Source organism: Gorilla gorilla, chromosome 1, assembly GCF_029281585.2.
Source record: "Gorilla gorilla gorilla isolate KB3781 chromosome 1, NHGRI_mGorGor1-v2.1_pri, whole genome shotgun sequence".
Classification (NCBI taxonomy): Eukaryota; Metazoa; Chordata; class Mammalia; order Primates; family Hominidae; genus Gorilla; species Gorilla gorilla.
Window position 1 is genome coordinate 169,868,856 of NC_073224.2, and position 17,704 is coordinate 169,886,559.

General features: G+C 35.6%; 1 protein-coding gene across 1 annotated transcript in view; it reads right to left on the minus strand.

Moving 5' to 3' along the window:
• The window catches only part of LRRC7 (leucine rich repeat containing 7), a 570,226-nt gene that overhangs the window by 13,578 nt on the left and 538,944 nt on the right, over window positions 1–17,704 (minus strand). The window contains exon 26 of the mRNA XM_063697691.1: window positions 7,577–7,651. Coding sequence (XP_063553761.1) covers window positions 7,577–7,651 — 75 coding nt within the window. The remainder of the gene's footprint in view (window positions 1–7,576; window positions 7,652–17,704) is intronic.

Genomic DNA, 17,704 nt, shown 5'->3' on the forward strand with positions numbered 1-17,704 from the left:
AAAAACCTGGCAAATAGAGCGGGGAAGGCCATGAAGAGAGGGTTCTCATACTTGTATACCCAAGTATGAGATATACAAAACGATAACAAAAACTATCACAAAAGACTGCAAAAACACAATCTTACACAAAAACCATTGCAACCTTACACAAAAAATACTTCTGCAGGGACATCTGCCCAGCAATTGGTTGTCCAGTCTTGGACTGGCATCATCCTTGCTATTGATCTTTGTAGTCAAGGATAATTATTTAAAAGTAGTTACATAATCCTTACTTTTTCCTTTAAAAACCGTTGTCTTTCTTTACCTTCCTGAATACATACACAGTTTACTATGGCATATGTATTCCCATTTCAATGCTCTATTCCCAAATAAACACCATTTTCTTTTAAAGAGTCTCTCTCTGTTTGTTATTTTGTTGACAATGGAAGAACTCAAATAAGTTATCGAACATCTGTCAGTAATAGATATCTTGCAGAGTTGTATGATTTAAATGACACAATAAAGACACTTAATGGATGTTACTTTTCTATTAACTAAACTATGAAGGATAGAGTCATCTTAAAAAACTTAATTTGTTTTATTGGTTTTCATGTTTTACTAAATAACTCAAAATGTTTTTTGATTTTCAAAAAGCATTTCCTCAACATTTTTATTGGTTTTCTGTGCAAGAACTTTGTATATTATGAACAAAACTAAATGTATAAAAATATGCAGCCAAAATCTGGCATATAAAACCACACTTTAAAAGACAGTTTAACGATGGGTTCTCATTCTGTAACCCAGGCTGGAGTGCAGTGGCTCTATCATAGCTCACTGCAGCCTCAACCTCCTGGGCTTGAAGGATCCTCCTACCTCAGCCTCTTGAGTAGCTGGAATTACACATGTGTGCCATCACGCCTGGCTAATTTTTAATTTTTTTTGTAGAGATGGGGTCTGCTATGTTGCCTAGGCTGGTCTTGAACTCCTGGCCTCAAGCAATCCTCCTGCCTGTGCCTCCCAAAGCACTGGGATTACAGGTGTGAGCCACTGTGCCTGACCAACATAGTTTTTAACCTATTTCTAGTTCCCTTCTAATCCAATTGTATTAAAATCTTACTCTTCAATGTATTATATCATTATAAGCAATTATTTACCTAAACATTAAAAGTTATGTGATTATTCCTCCATAGTCCCCCACCCTCAGCGTCTCTGGTGCTTTTGATTTTTAATCACAAATAAGATAAACTATAGAAATGTGGAACTTACTTGGCCTTGTTGGGAAATGCTTTAGTACAATTTTTAAATACTTTATTTCTTTAAGGGTCCAACACTTCATTTTAACCATAAACAATTTCTCACTCTTCAGGTTTTTTTTTGGAAGATTTTTTTTAAGGAATTTTTTAAAATTCAGAAAATGAACATTAACCGTTTCTTAATGATTTACGGTAATAACTGTGAACATCAACACTCTCTTAGGCACATACATGGCCCAGTTAGTTTGTTTCTGTAACAAACATTTCCCAAAATGTGTTGTGTGGAAGTGGTTAATTGATGCTTTGGTAAAGAGGACTGTATGGTTAAATATGTTGAAAAATATATCTGTAAGAATTCTCAGAGTTCTTAGCCTGTTTAGTACAGTGTAAAGTCCTGAAACAAGGGATAGAGTATGAAGTGATTTCAAAACTTAGTTGACCATGAACTCTTTTTTTTTGAAGATAGGTCAAAAAATGTCATTGAGAAAACTGTTCTACACTGAAAGTACAAAACTTTCTTTTAAAAGCCAGAAACAAGATTTTAGAAGTACAATCTGCTTTTACTTTAAAAGTACAACGTGCTTTGAAAATCTTGTTTCTGGCTTTCAAAAGAAGTTGTTCTCTTCTGTTTCTTGCTTTTAAAAGAAGTTTCTCTCTTACTGCAGAGTGAAGCTGTTGGCTATGACTTCTTGCTTCTGGCAATGAGCCTGGAGCCAAAGGCTTTCACCTTGGTGGTCTGGACAACTAGATAAAAGACTCCCAGGTATGATATAAATTCTCTCTTATGAGTAAAAGGAGTGAGATTTAGTGCATGGGCTTTGTGACATTAATTATGGATCCTCAGAAGCACTTTGTTTATTTTCTAGCTTATGTTTTTGTTTCTTATAGCTGAGGCTGTTGAGTAAGTGAGCTTTACCTAAGCAAGAAAATTCTCTCAGCAAGCTGATCACACCTACTGGTCATTAAGAGAGCCATCAAATTTCCATTCAGACAAGGAAGCGTGATTCAGTGTTTGTATATATATCTGTGTACAACAGATCCAGCCATAGACAGACATTTCATTTAGACTTCTTTGTGGAGTCTGAACTTACCTCTCCCATTCTGAGCCTTGAATGCCATATTTTGCTCGCTGTCTCCCCCTATCGCCATCCTGAGCCTCACTCCAACTCATCTCCATGTTTGAAATTCTCCCAGTCCATGAAAAACTTATTAAAATCCCAGGGTTTCCTTTCTTCATGACTCTAACACATGAGTCTGGGGTCTTCCTCTCCAATATTCTCTCCTTTATACTCCATATTCACCCTTTCTAGCATAAACTTCTTACCCCTGCTCCTGAAAACTCATGCCAGTCTAGCCCACAGATATTCCTCCTCCTCCTCCTCCTTTTCTCTCTGTTAAGCCTGGAGGAACTTCTGCTCCACCAGGAATAAACTCCCTTCTTTCGCCTCCCTCCACAACCAGAGATCTCCATGATCCCCAGTGCACCCTGCCACACAGGTCTCCTCTCCCTCTCCCTCAGTGATTCACTGGAGGAGGTAAGAAGAGGAGGGTCTTACATCTTGTATTTTTGTGAGTGGCCATCCTCTCTGCATCCCAGGATACACACTTTTACATTAATCACTCCATTCCCTTAACACAGCTACAACATTTATTAGATACATCACAAAATCAAGTACTTTATTAGTTTCCTAATGAGTGCATACATTCACCTTGTCTCCCTAGCTATTAGCTCCCTTAGGACACATGACTTCCCTCCTACCTATTAAGGGGCTTCTAATGATATTCCCTTATAAGACACTAATCAGGATGTGGAGTGGAATTGTCAGTGATTATAGAACAGAGCAATGATAATAGGTCTAATGGGCATCAAACCCCATGATTTTGGCCAAGAGAAGATGCTCTGAGCTGAACAACTTACCAAAAACTAACTTTAAAAAAGTAAAAAAAGTGCAATAATAATGACTCTGCTAACAGCCCAAGTATTTGTTGATAGACTTATTGTTGACAGTAGTTTCTTGAACTGTCTATATGAATTGTTGGGCCAAGGTTCTTTCTAAGACAAGAAAAAAAGAAAAATATCTAGCTTGTTTGAATTATTATCTCATTGATTATTCTCTTTTAGCATCTTGAAATACAGCCATAGACAAAGAGTATGTTTGGATTGCAAATTCCAAAACCCTTAAAATGATGACAAGGTAAAAGAGACTATAAAATTATCTTCAATTAAGTACCTTATTTATATATCTCATATTAGAAAAATCTGTTTTGGTTATTGGCAAAATCTGGATGTCATCAACTAAATCTCTATAAATTATATAATTTCTCTTTCTTGCCAAAATTAGGCTTATGTATGGAGATGGGGGTGGGTAAATGAAGAGGAGAGGGTTTGGCTTCCCTGATTGAACAGGACATACTTGCGAATGAGTTTTAGGTTACAACTGTGAATCATGTTGTTAACTATCAGGTACAGTATATATTTTTTTCCAGTCTATTCATCTTTTCAACAGAGTAACTATAATTACTAGATTTTCTGTATTCATATATATTTTGAATCATAAAATGTATAATGAATTAGACTGAATTTTTTAGCTGGAAAGAACATTAGAAAAAAGAAACTATGCCGATAAATTAACAAAACTGTCATTTCAAATATTGGCAAATTCACATGGCTTATTCCAGCATATTTTTATATTCCATGTGCTTTCAGTTTTTTCTCTTACTGTTATATAATTGAACTTAACAGAAGGTGAGTCTATGAAGGGTCAGTTGCTCTTTCCATATGCCACACTGTCTTAGAGTAATTATAATGTGTCTGTTCCGGGAAAATGAACAGTACAACAGAAAAATGATGTGAATGTGTTTTAATTAACGTCATCCCTTATTGCACACATCTTCATGTAATTCAAATAACATGCTCATAATATCATAGCTGAAGAAGAAAAGAGTGGATGGTATAAAGAGTTATAGAGAAAGAAAGAGATCTAATAAATTCTGGGTTTGGGAAGAGGGATTAGGAAAGACATATCTCTTGTGCTCTCTCATATATCTTTTGCTATTTGCTATTGGGTTAGATTAAACCCCAAAAGTATTGTCACTTAGGGAGGGCCATTCTTTTCTTTTTTCTCTTCTTTTACTTCAATTCTCCAGGTTGAACATTGCCATTAAGCTTTGTAAATAAATTCGCTCCATTGAAAACACATGATTCTGATCTTTTAAGTGATAGATAACTCAATGTTATTAACCCATTTTTTCCCAGCATTCTTTAAACTAAGAGACAATAGTATTATATATAGATAAATATATAGCTTGCCTTCTTAGCATCTGATATTGCAAACAATTTCATTTTAGAATTAGCCATTCTCGTTTCTTTCAGAAAGTATAATTGGCCATGTATGCTTTTTAATTAGTATGACTGAAACTGTAAATACATAATTTATTTGATTAAAGTCCATGTACTTTTTCCTTTATTGAAAATGGGCTTTGATTTTATTGGACTAGGTACAAGTGAGTTCTATGGCAAAAATAAAATGTCACATCCTTGATAGTCATTTGTGGAGAGAAGAGACATCTTGGGTGCAGCTTTTCTGCAGTATTCTTGGCTGAAAATTTCTTCCTACTTCTTGCATGAGGAATCCATTTCCTTGCACTTTGCTGTTGTTTTTACCTCTCCAGGATTAGAAATACTGAATCCTCATAACCCTCATGTCCCCACATATAATTCTAGAATTTCATAGCCAGAAAAGAGCATTCTAATACCTTGCAAGTAGACACTCATGTCTTTATTTTTATTTTTTATTTTTTTGAGACAGATTCTCGCTCTGTCACTAAGCCTGGAGTGCAGTGGCATAATCACAGCTCACTACAGCCTCCAACTCCTGGGCTCAAGCACTTCTCCCACCTCAGCCTCCCTAGTAGCTGGGATTACAGGTGCTCGCCACTGCACCTGGTTAATTTTTAAATTTTCTGTAGAGACGAAGTCTCACTGTGCTGCCAAGGCTGGCCTTAAACTTCTGGCTTCAAGCCATCCTCCTGCCTCTGCCTCTCAAAGTGGTGGGGTTACAGGTGTGAGCCATCATGTCTGGCCTGACACTAACCTATGTTTCCATCTGCAAGATATACTGTGTATAATTTTGTTATAATACTTACATATACATTTCTGAATTCTAGCAAAAGGGAAAAATCTTTATTTTGCTTCTGTCATGGAGGAAGGAACTCTGTAACGTTGTGTCAAGCTATAGCATACTTCTCTACCCAGCTTCACATTCTAGTAGGTAAGAGATCTGAGATTAATTGGCTATATTTTTTTCCAGACTCTAGGATTTAAAATAATTTCTTTGAAATTCAGTGGAGAAAAAAATTAGCCATTTCCTTTGCTAATGAGCAGCATTTACCAAATGTTAGAGAGTTATGTTGTTAGTTTATTCTCAGCTGTTTTTCACTACAATTCATACAATTTTCAAAGAGTTGAATTTTTGAGCTAGGAGGGATTTCAGATATAATATAAACAGCAGTTCATTTTACACATAATGAATTTGAGGCCCATAGACATGATGTAAAATATCTAAGATCAAAGGACTAGTTAGGCTATCCAAAAATATAGAACTTCTACAATAAAGTGGTAAAGGAAAATTTTAGATTATTATATGTGTGGTTTTTATTGTTTCTCAGCTCTAGCTCAAAAGACCAACTGCTATTTACATCTTCTGCCTGCATAGAATGAACTCAGGCCTGCTGGGTGGTGTTTCTATTGTGACATTGGCACAGGCTGAAGTAGCTTAAACACTTTTCAGAGAACTATCATTTTTGAAAACTTGAGTAGGTGATTGTGATCTTGCTAATTAGTTTAACATATTTCTGAGAGGCTGGGCACAGTGGCTCATGTCTGTAATCCCAGCACTTTGGGAGGCCAAGGCGGGCAGACCACCTGAGGTTGGGAGTTCGAGATCAGCCTGACTAACATGGAGAAACCCTGTCTCTACTAAAAATACAAAAATTAGCTGAGTGTAGTGGTACATTCCTGTAATCCCAGCTACTTGGGAGGCTGAGGCAGGAGAATTGCTTGAACCCGGGAGGCGGAGGTTGTGGTGAGCCGAGATCGTGCCATTGCACTCCAGCCTGGGCAATAAGAGTGAAACGCTGTCTCAAAAAAAAAAAACAAACAAAAACAAAACAAAACAACAACAACAAAACAAAACACCACCACCAAACAACAACAACAACAAAACCAAAAAACATTTCTGAGAATGAAATGTTAAAGCAATCTTAGGATTTCTACTTTTCTAGGACTTTCTGAGAGAACGCAGTACATTGGAGATAGAAGATCTCCTTGGAGCTGACTTGAGGGGATCCTTGCATTTTTAAACTGTGTTTGTATAGTTGATCTAAGGTTCCTTTTTCACATGTCAACTGTGTTTGTATAGCTGATCTAAGGTTCCTTTTCACATGTCTTGTCTTCTCAGTGAATCTAAATGTTGAGCCATTTCATAACTGTTGCAGATGGTCAAATATCAGCAGTATCAAGTAGTTCCACCTATTTATATATCGGGAAATTTCTGGGGTTCTAAGTCAAAATACTGAAGCTTAAATACATTGATAATGCTTAAGAGCTTTTCCTTGGAATGTAGAAAATGATTATGCACCTCTTATATAGGAAGTGAATTAATGAGCTTCAAATCACTGATAAGAAACAAAGCAAAAAATTAAAGACAGTAAATTCAGAGAGAAGGACAAAAAAAGTCAAATAAATGAGTTTATGTAAAGTATTTCCTTAATTGTTTATTGGGGTGAACCTTTTCTGATATGCAGAGCTTTAAGTTAGTGAAAGTCATTTTCCATCACACAATGCATTTTAAAAAGTCACCTTATATAGAGCTAAACTTTTGTTTATCTAAGCAGGGGGAGTAGAATGATGTATTATGTATTTCATAGCATTCAAACAGTAATAAGCCTGCGGTTGAGAAATTAAATATGGACCAGTTCCTTCTCCCTCATGAAAGTCACACACATACTGTGTTTGGGCACTTACTCTTACTTGATAACTATGCATAGATTCATATATATATAAAATATATATATTTCTTATATTATCAAGTAATTCCATTCAATTCAACAAAAATATGCAAAACATCTGTCATGTGCCAAGTACTGTGTAAGGTGCTAGGGATATAAGATTTGTCAGACTGAATTGTTTTTGACTTGACTTTCAGCCCCAAAACAATAAAGGCAAATAAGCAATGTGAGAAGGACTTATTTTCAATCATTTAATTCAAATCATTTAACTTGGTAACATGGTTACATATTTGTCTCAGTATGACATTTGCATGCATTTCTTTTGTCTGTCTTACCTGAAGGATCTTATCACCAGGCTGCAGTAAGTTTGATGCTGGCCCATCAGGCTGAACCCTAGTAACAAAGATACCCTATAAGTCAGAAGTAACAGAGGTTAGGATTCTATTACCAAGAACCAGGCCTACTTAGACAAATCTTCATTCACATAGAAAACAGTGAAAACAGATCCAGAAACAGTTTATGCATGTAGGCTTCAAAGATTATTATAGTATTTTAAGCAAGGCAGCACTCTCCAAGTCAAGTTTAAGAGAAGCAACATTTTTGCTTGCAAAAAGAAGCTTATCATGTTTTGAAAGTGCAATTATGATTTATAAATTGATCTCATGGCATATTCTTAATGATTTTTTCCTTAAATCATTTGAAATGTGATGCTGAATCATTTTTTGTATAAATTCTGAATTTGTCTTCAGTTATTCTACTTAACTATGTCTCCATTAAAGGCAGTTGAAGGTATTTGAAAAAGTGTCTCTATTTGATAGGTTATTAAGTTCATTGTATACTTTAAAAGCTTTACTAGAATTATATATACGTCTGGTTTATTTTAATGCATATTGTTTCATATGTTACTGAGAATTTTAATATAAAATGTATATGAACAAATTAAACATAAGCAAACTGGAACATGCATTTTAAATAAAGTTTATGACTATATGGTTATAAAATCCCTAAATTGATTAATGCAGTTTATAAGAAAGTCAGATTAATTTCATCGACCATGTATAGAAAGAAAACATATATTGAATGTGTACCACATGCTAGGCCTGGATGGCTCATGATATAGAGATAGACAGAATATAGTTTCTGACTTTAATGAGCTCACAATCTAGTGGAGGAGAAGTCAAGAAAACCAATAATTATAAACATTGTGACAAGTGTTATGATAGAGGTATAACAGATTGTAAAAATATGTTGCACCCAGCTTACATTTGTGTGTTAGGTTCTTCCAAGAGGAGAAGATACCTGATAGCTGAATAACAAAGAACACGCAAAAGTCATCCACACAGGTAAGGGGAAGAAGGAAATTGCAGAGAGAGGGGACAGCACATAAGTGAGTGTGCCTGTTATATCTGGGAAATTTCAAGTGTTTCTGCTATGGCTGGAGTGCTGATGGAAGGGTGGTAGTGGATGGGATTGGGAGCGCAGCAGAGGATCAGGCCAAAAAGTAGGTTAGGGCAAGATTAAGATGGCCTTTCATAAACCTTCTTACCAATTTCAGGTGCTACTGAAAGATTTTAAACATGATTGTGATAAGATTTTAATTGACATTCCAAGAATAAACTGATGAATGGATAAACAAAATGTGGTATATATCTATATAATGAAATATTATTTGGCAATAGAATGGAATAAAGTATGGAAACATGCTACAACATAGAAGAAAACGTTATGAAAACACTATGCCCAGTGAAAGAAACAAGTCACAAAAGGCCAAATATTATACAATTCCTTTTATGTGAAATATCAAGAATAGGCAAATGCATAGAAACAGAGAGCAGATTAGCATTTGCCAGTAGCTGGGGAGTAACTGTTAACATGTACAGAGTTTCTTTTTGTACATAGTAAAAATGTTCTGAAATTAGATAATCATGATGGTTGCACAACTCTGAACACATAAAAATCACTTAATTGTACACTTTAAATTGTAGTATATCAACTATATTTCAATATAACTTTAATAGTTTTTTATTCCTAAGCATTATTAATAAAATAGAAGACAATATTTTGATATTCTTGCTTGTTATTTAGAAAAGCATGTTATTTGCTGATCTGTAAACATGACTCACTTAAGCTCGTAACTTTGTGTGTGTGTGTATATGTGTGTGTATGTGTAAATGATAACAGACCCAAACTAAAATACTTCTACTTGTGTTTTCACTTGGCTTTTCAGAAGTTTATGAAACCTATTAAGACTTTTGAATGATTTTTATCTTTCATATTTTAATCTGTTTTCCTTCTTATTTAGAGATGACACTACAGATAGGCATCAAAATTTCTAGAAAACTGTATAACTTTTAACCAAGTAATTAGACTTCTAGGACTTAAGGATATAACTGGACAAATATGCAATATACATGTGCTAATATGTTCATCATAGTATTATTTGTAATAACAAAAATTACAAACTATACTTAACAGTCTAATAACACGGCATTGATTAAAGAAATTATAGTAAATCCATACAGTAGAATGATATGTGGCCATTAAAAGTGAAGTCCTAAATGGCTGATGTAGAAGTACACAAATGTTTAGTGAAACAAGCAGGTTATAAAACATTGTGTGTGGTAGGATGCTATTTTTGCTGAAATGTGTTTATATATATATTTGTGTGGACAAATATCTGCAAGGATATCTTCTAAGCATTAACAGTGGTAATACATGGTAATGGGACATCAGATCTTTTTTTTTCTTTTTCCTTATTTGTGTTTTCTTATTTTTCTACAATGATTATGCACTACTTATAAGATTAAGAAAATAAAACAAACTTAAAAAATTTGGGTTAATGGTGGCACTCAGGAGTGATGCTTTAACAGCATTGGCCAATTCAGCTGTAAAAATGGTCAATTCAAAAGAAAAAGAAAACTAGTTGTTTGAAAAAAGACAGTTAAATAAGGCTCAATGATTAATCCACCAGGCCAGTGAATGGCACTAGTTGTGACAACAACTATAATCCCCATGGTTCTTTCCACACTAGGCAAATAGCTCTCATATTCCATCATTTGAAGAGACTATATATACAATCAGTTCCCCTGGTAGCCCCTCCTTTGCTACTGGGGTCTCTGTACAATAGGCAGAATGACTCTTTTGCCCAAAATAAGCCACTACATCTCTGATTGCTGGAAGTGAAGTTGTTTTTGGCTATTATTTTATCTCAGCAGTCAAAATGTCTGCTACTCAGTTAATTTTGATTGCCTTTCTTTAGCTCATTGTACAGGAACAGTTTTAATAATGTTTGTATGAATCCAGATCATAGAAGCTGAATTAAGGCCATCATATCTGCAATGCTGGGAGGAACTAGCAACACTCCACACCTGACTGCTGAAAGAATACAAATGTGGTGTCTGTGGCAGGTTTAATTTCACTCATCACATAGCTCTGGAGGATTCAACCTCTGTTCTGAAGACTTGCTTTGCTTACTCTTATGGTGGCCTGAGTCTTCCAAAGCATGTATTGCTTTTTTCTGAAAGCTTTATTATTTCACTTTATTATGTCTTTTCAATCAATAAATTTCATCAACTAAAAAAATGGTCCTGCCCGTTGGTATAGTTTCCTTTTTTCCATGTATATCCTATCAGCCAGCATACTGCCACATTAATCCAAGCAGAAAGCAATGACTGCTTTGTTTGATCATGGTCTGTGGCATTCACTATTTGTGGAGGTGAAATATTTCCCAAGACTGCCTGCAAAGGTCAGTGGCCTAATTTTTAATTGTATTTAGGCATATAAACATTGCTATATGAAAGAGACCAGATAAATCTAAACCCATTTTGTGGTCTCTTTTATGATGAACATTGATGAGAAATGTGAAAATGTTGACCCTGCTTTGAAAAAGCTCTTTGTAACAACTCATTTTATCCTGAGATTTTAAAGAATACTTTGGCACTGATGACAGAGTTTGGTGGGAAATAATCAGTCTGTTTATATTCTAAAAATTAGAAACAATAACTTCCTACTGTTTGGTGAAAAGCTATCTCCTAACTTCCAAACAACAAGAAGCCAACTTGTGTGTATCAAATATCCAAATAATGGTATCTTACAAATCTTTCAACTCTGCTAGCAAGATCTTAAATGTGTTCAGTTTCTTATAACATTTGGCAGAATGCTAAATGAAGGACAAATTATGATGCAATACATTTAAAACTAGCTACGTAATGTACTAATGTAAGTCAAAATGAAGAATTATAATAGCTTATTATTGCATAGCTTTATCATAAAACTTTATCATAAAACTGCTGTTATATAATAACCCATAAAACCAAGAGCTAAAAGTAGCAGCAACTTTAATTTCAAGTTTAATTTACATACCATGAAGCATTCTCTCTGCTTTTGTCAAGTCCCATAGGAAGGGAATCATTAACCTTCTTTGTCAATAAGGCAATATATATTAGTTTTCTACTGTTGCTGTAACAAAGTTCCATAAATCTAGTGGCTTAAAACTTCACAAATTTATTATTTTACTGTTCTGTAGGTTAGAAGTCCAACATAGGTCTCACTGGGCTAAAATAAAAGTTTTGGTACGGCTGCATTCTTTTCTGGAATCTTCAGGGGGAGAATCCATTTCTCTGCCTTATGTAGCTTCTAGGAAATGTCCCCATTCCTAGGCTCATGATCCCATTCTTCCATCTTCAAAGCTACCAATGATGAACCTCTCTGACCATTTTTCTGCTGTCACATCTCCCTCTGACTGCAGCTAGGAAAGATTCTCCATTTTTAAGGCCCATGTGATTACACTGGGCCCATCTGAATAATCCAGGGTAATCTTCTCATCTTAAGGTCCTTAACTTCACCACATCTGCAAAGTCCTGTTTGCCATGTAATGTAACATATTCACAGTTCTGAATAATTAGGTTTTTTTTTTTTTCTTTTTGAGACAGGGTTTCACTCTGTCGCCCAGGCTGGAGTATAGTGGCATGATCATGGCTCAATGCAGCCTTTGCCTCCTGGGTTCAGGTGATCCTCCCACCTCAGCCTCCTGCGTAGCTGTGACTACAGGCATGTGCCACCACACCTGGCTAATTTTTATATTTTTAGTAGAGACAGGGTTTTGCCATATTGCCCAGGCTGGTCTTGAACTCCTAAACTCAGGTGATTTGCCCACCTTGGCCTCCCAAAGTCCTGGGATTACAGGTATGAGCCACTGTGTCCAGCCTAGGATGTTTTTGAGAAGCCATTTTTTCTGTCTACCACACTGTACAAGTAGTGGTCAAGAGCATAGCTCTTGAGTTTACCTGTCTGTGTTCACTATTTACAATTGGTGACCTTGGGCAAGTTAACTTCTATGGACTTTTCCTCATCAGTACAATGGGTTAATAAATGGCACATACTTTATAGAATTGTTAGATGAAGTGACTGAGTCCATATAAAATAGAACAATGGATGACACAGTATAGCATCAATAAATGTTACTTTAATTATCAAAAGTCTGAAACTCTGCCAGTCACGGTGGCTCACTCCCTTAGTCCCAGCACTTTGGAAGGCTGCAGTAGGCAGATTGCTTGAGCCCAGGAGTTTGAGACCACCCTGGGCAAAATGGTGAGACCCCATCTCTATTTTTACTTCTTAAAAAAAGTCTGAAACTCAATCTACAACTCAAGGTCTTTAATCCAGCAAAGCCCACATTGAGAGTTTCTGAGTCTCCAACTATACCAGATTTATTGGCAGAAAAAATTCTTTTCCTCTCTGTTTAGAGTATATTGAAAGGACAATATTTGCCATCTTTCCTCTGAATTCCTAACAAATAAGGGGACATTGGCACCTCTTATTTAGGGAAGGGGATGAGAAGGGGCTGGAAAGTTCCTCCTGCCTCATCTATGGTTTCCTGGTTGTGGCTCACAGTGATAATGGCTCCAGTTATTGTTCACTCTTAGTAGTGGACATGAGTCCCATCTGGAGGGCTTTCTAAATGATTTTTTATTAACTTTCAGGGACTACTTCCTTTAGTAGCTCCAAGTCAGGAGTATCAACCCTTTATAGTAATGGCTAATAGAATCCACTGTAGTTAGTGGCTTGTGGCATCTCTAAGTGGGTTTTTCTTATGTCTCTCACCTTGGGTTCTTTAGTGACTTGAAAGCACAATGGCTTTCCCTCAGCACCACCTCTAGAGGGTATCTCACAACAGAGCAACATGGTAGGTACTGGAAGCTCCTTTCAAAAGAATGGAAATCTTTGCTCTTCTCAGACATCAGCATTCAGACATGTTTGAGACAGGCACAGATCCTGTGGATTCATGCATCACAGAGGGACTCCTCTAGGTTTGAACCAAAGCTAATCTAGAGAGGGCTAGCAGGATGAGCCACATAGGCATGATCTGCTGCCATTTCCCATTTCCACCTCATTTAAAAACTATTAATAGTCTTTATACAAGTCATAAGCGATTATTCCAGAAGTACTCATAATGGGCTTATGAAAAGTTTGCTTTTCACAGTAATTTTGGAAAAGGATAAGTTTGGGAGGCTTCTTGCATTGTTAAGATCTGACCTTGCCTTACTGGTTACCTAGCCTCTACATCCCTGGACATAAACCTTAAAGGACTTAGAAAGTTAGTTTACAAGGCCAACATTTAACATTCTAAGTTTAGAGGAGAAAGGAACTTTATATGGCTTTTTAATGATGAAGGTGAACGATTGTGACAGTCTCAGCCATTGTAAATGTAGATACCAAAATAGAACTTGTCTTAAGGGACCTATGACTTCAACGTATGAAATATGCTTTTCCTTAAAATTCTGAAAAGTCTTGGCTCTAGCTGATGCTGAGAAATTGGTTTCTAGAAAGACTATATCTCAAGTAAAAATTATATACAATTACAATTCGGAACACATGAGTTAAAAATAGCATACAGCATTTCATGCTTTCATATAACTATGGAAGTTCAAAGAGTGTTTCTAGAGGCAAAACTGACTCATGAAAACAGCAAACAGAGCCATAGATTCAATTTTTAGGGGGAAACTTTTTTTCTAAAAAAGAAGCAAATATTAATCTTCTTTCATAATGTGGGCAATGTCACTATTGAAGCTATATTGTGGCTTGTAGAAACAACATTAGATATACATAAGAGCCTATATTTACTTAGTCCCTATGATTATTAGAACACTTGACATATCAAGGATAAAGGTATTATCAATAGTGCTCCTCTCCATGAATCAAAAGTGTGATGACAAAGTATTTTAAGGTTAATTGCTATGCATCAAGTTTTAGGCTTTGAATAATTTGCTACCTTAGCAACTGATAAATTTATATGCATCAAGAGAAGTGATTTATCCTATGGCAATTAGAACTTAAGAGAGAGGAGAAGTGAGGGAAGAAGACAGAAAGAGGGAGAGAGAAAGAAAAGGACATCACGAAACAGTTAAGTATAAAATCTGTAAAAGATGAACAGAAGGAGAATTGCTTTAGAAACAGAAAATTTAAGGCAGAGATACAAGAAAAAATTCTGCAACTGACTAAAGACTTCTAAAAGTTTAACAAAAATTTTACACATAGAAAGGAATTTCAGTTTCATTAATTTTTAAAAAAGTAAATATTACAACGGAAATCACTTGGTTGCATTTGTAAAAAAATGTATTAATAATGCATTGGAGCAACAAAGAGACTAGTGCAACCCAAAGAAATGGACTATGGTATCACAAATCTCTTAGTGGCAATATAATGAAATGTAATATTCTAGCAAAATAAATACACATTGTTTGGTCTTTGGACTTGCATCATTCTTTTTGGTCATTCTAAAAGTTTGTTTAGTAGCATATATATATATATATATATATATATAGAGAGAGAGAGAGAGAGAGAGAGAGTTTTCAAGATGATGCTCTTCAGACCTGTTAAAAGCAACCAAAAATAAGCAATTTATTCCTGTTTCTCTGAGATTGCTTTTAGAAATGATATATAAGTACTAGAATATTTTTTATAGTTTGATACTGATAATTGTGGGCTGTTCTTTTTTAGATAATTTGAACGTAAGTGCTAAAATTGTGTTTGGTTTTGGTTACTTTATATGTTTTAACTTTTATTAATTGCTTAGTATTTCTACTATTGTTTAACAATTAAACATGTCTGGGATGTCTGTCTATTGTGACTGACAGTGCATTGCATCCTGTTTATTTCTTAGTGAAATTCTTGAATTTTCTTTTACTTGCTTGTCATATGTTCTTTTAAAAGTCAATAATCATATTCATTCACTTGCAATCCTTCTGGATTTCTGGACTCTTAGGAAAAAATAAAAGAAATATTTACCATTTATTTTATTTTATAAATCCTTTAAAGCCTGTATTTAATATGGGACCCCAACTTGTGGTGAATATTTGAATTGCTAAGCTTTGTACAGTTTACTGATCCAGTCAGAGTCCCTAATGGCTTTTCCTCTCAGCTTCACAAATAACATAAAATAGTAAAAATGATTAAAAACAGGAGTGGGAACTGTAGGAGGCTGTGGATTCTTCTTTTTAGCTATTCTTAAAATAGTATTGATAATCAGGTTTCTGATTATAATTCCTGAAGGCTCCCTCAAAGCCCCTCTGGTTGTATAATTTTTTGACACTATCTGCACTATTTTAAAATCACAAATTGAAAAGTGAAAAATTCAAGATATACAATCATGTCATCTGCAAACAGGGACAATTTGACTTCCTCTTTTCCTAATTGAATACCCTTTATTTCCTTCTCCTGCCTAATTGCCCTGGCCAGAACTTCCAACACTATGTTGAATAGGAGTGGTGAGAGAGGGCATCCCTGTCTTGTGCCAGTTTTCAAAGGGAATGCTTCCAGTTTTTGCCCATTCAGTATGATATTGGCTGTGGGTTTGTCATAGATAGCTCTTATTATTTTGAAATACGTCCCATGAATACCTAATTTATTGAGAGTTTTTAGCATGAAGGTTGTTGAATTTTGTCAAAGGCCTTTTCTGCATCTATTGAGATAATCATGTGGTTTTTGTCTTTGGCTCTGTTTATATGCTGGATTACATTTATTGATTTGCGTATATTGAACCAGCCTTGCATCCCAGGGATGAAGCCCACTTGATCATGGTGGATAAGCTTTTTGATGTGCTGCTGGATTCGGTTTGCCAGTATTTTATTGAGGATTTTTGCATCAATGTTCATCAAGGATATTGGTCTAAAATTCTCTTTTGTGGTTGTGTCTCTGACCGGCTTTGGTATCAGAATGATGCTGGCCTCATAAAATGAGTTAGGGAGGATTCCCTCTTTTCCTATTGATTGGAATAGTTTCAGAAGGAATGATACCAGTTCCTCCTTGTACCTCTGGTAGAATTCGGCTGTGAATCCATCTGGTCCTGGACTCTTTTTGGTTGGTAAGCTATTGATTATTGCCACAATTTCAGCTCCTGTTATTGGTCTATTCAGAGGTTCAACTTCTTCCTGGTTTAGTCTTGGGAGAGTGTATGTGTCAAGGAATTTATCCATTTCTTCTAGATTTTCTAGTTTATTTGCGTAGAGGTGTTTGTAGTACTCTCTGATGGTAGTTTGTATTTCTGTGGGATCAGTGGTGATATCCCCTTTATCATTTTTTATTGCGTCTATTTGATTCTTCTCTCTTTTTTTCTTTATTAGTCTTGCTAGTGGTCTATCAATTTTGTTGATCCTTTCAAAAAACCAGCTCCTGGATTCATTAATTTTTTGAAGGGTTTTTTGTGTCTCTATTTCCTTCAGTTCTGCTCTGATTTTAGTTATTTCTTGCCTTCTGCTAGCTTTTGAATGTGTTTGCTCTTGCTTTTCTAGTTCTTTTAATTGTGATGTTAGGGTGTCAATTTTGGATCTTTCCTGCTTTCTCTTGTGGGCATTTAATGCTATAAATTTCCGTCTACACACTGCTTTGAATGTGTCCCAGAGATTCTGGTATGTTGTGTCTTTGTTCTCGCTGGTTTCAAAGAAGACATTTATGCAGCCAAAAAACACATGAAAAAATGCTCACCATCACTGGCCATCAGAGAAATGCAAATCAAAACCACAATGAGATACCATCTCACACCAGTTAGAATGGCAATCATTAAAAAGTCAGGAAACAACAGGTGCTGGAGAGGATGTGGAGAAATAGGAACACTTTTACACTGTTGGTGGAACTGTAAACTAGTTCAACCATTGTGGAAGTCAGTGTGGCGATTCCTCAGGGATCTAGAACTAGAAATACCATTTGACCTAGCCATCCCATTACTGGGTATATACCCAAAGGACTATAAATCATGCTGCTATAAAGACGCACGCACACGTATGTTTATTGCAGCATTATTCACAACAGCAAAGACTTGGAACCAACCCAAATGTCCAACAATGATAGACTGGATTAAGAAAATGTGGCACATATACACCATGGAATACTATGCAGCCATAAAAAATGATGAGTTCATGTCCTTTGTAGGGACATGGATGAAACTGGAAATCATCATTCTCAGTAAA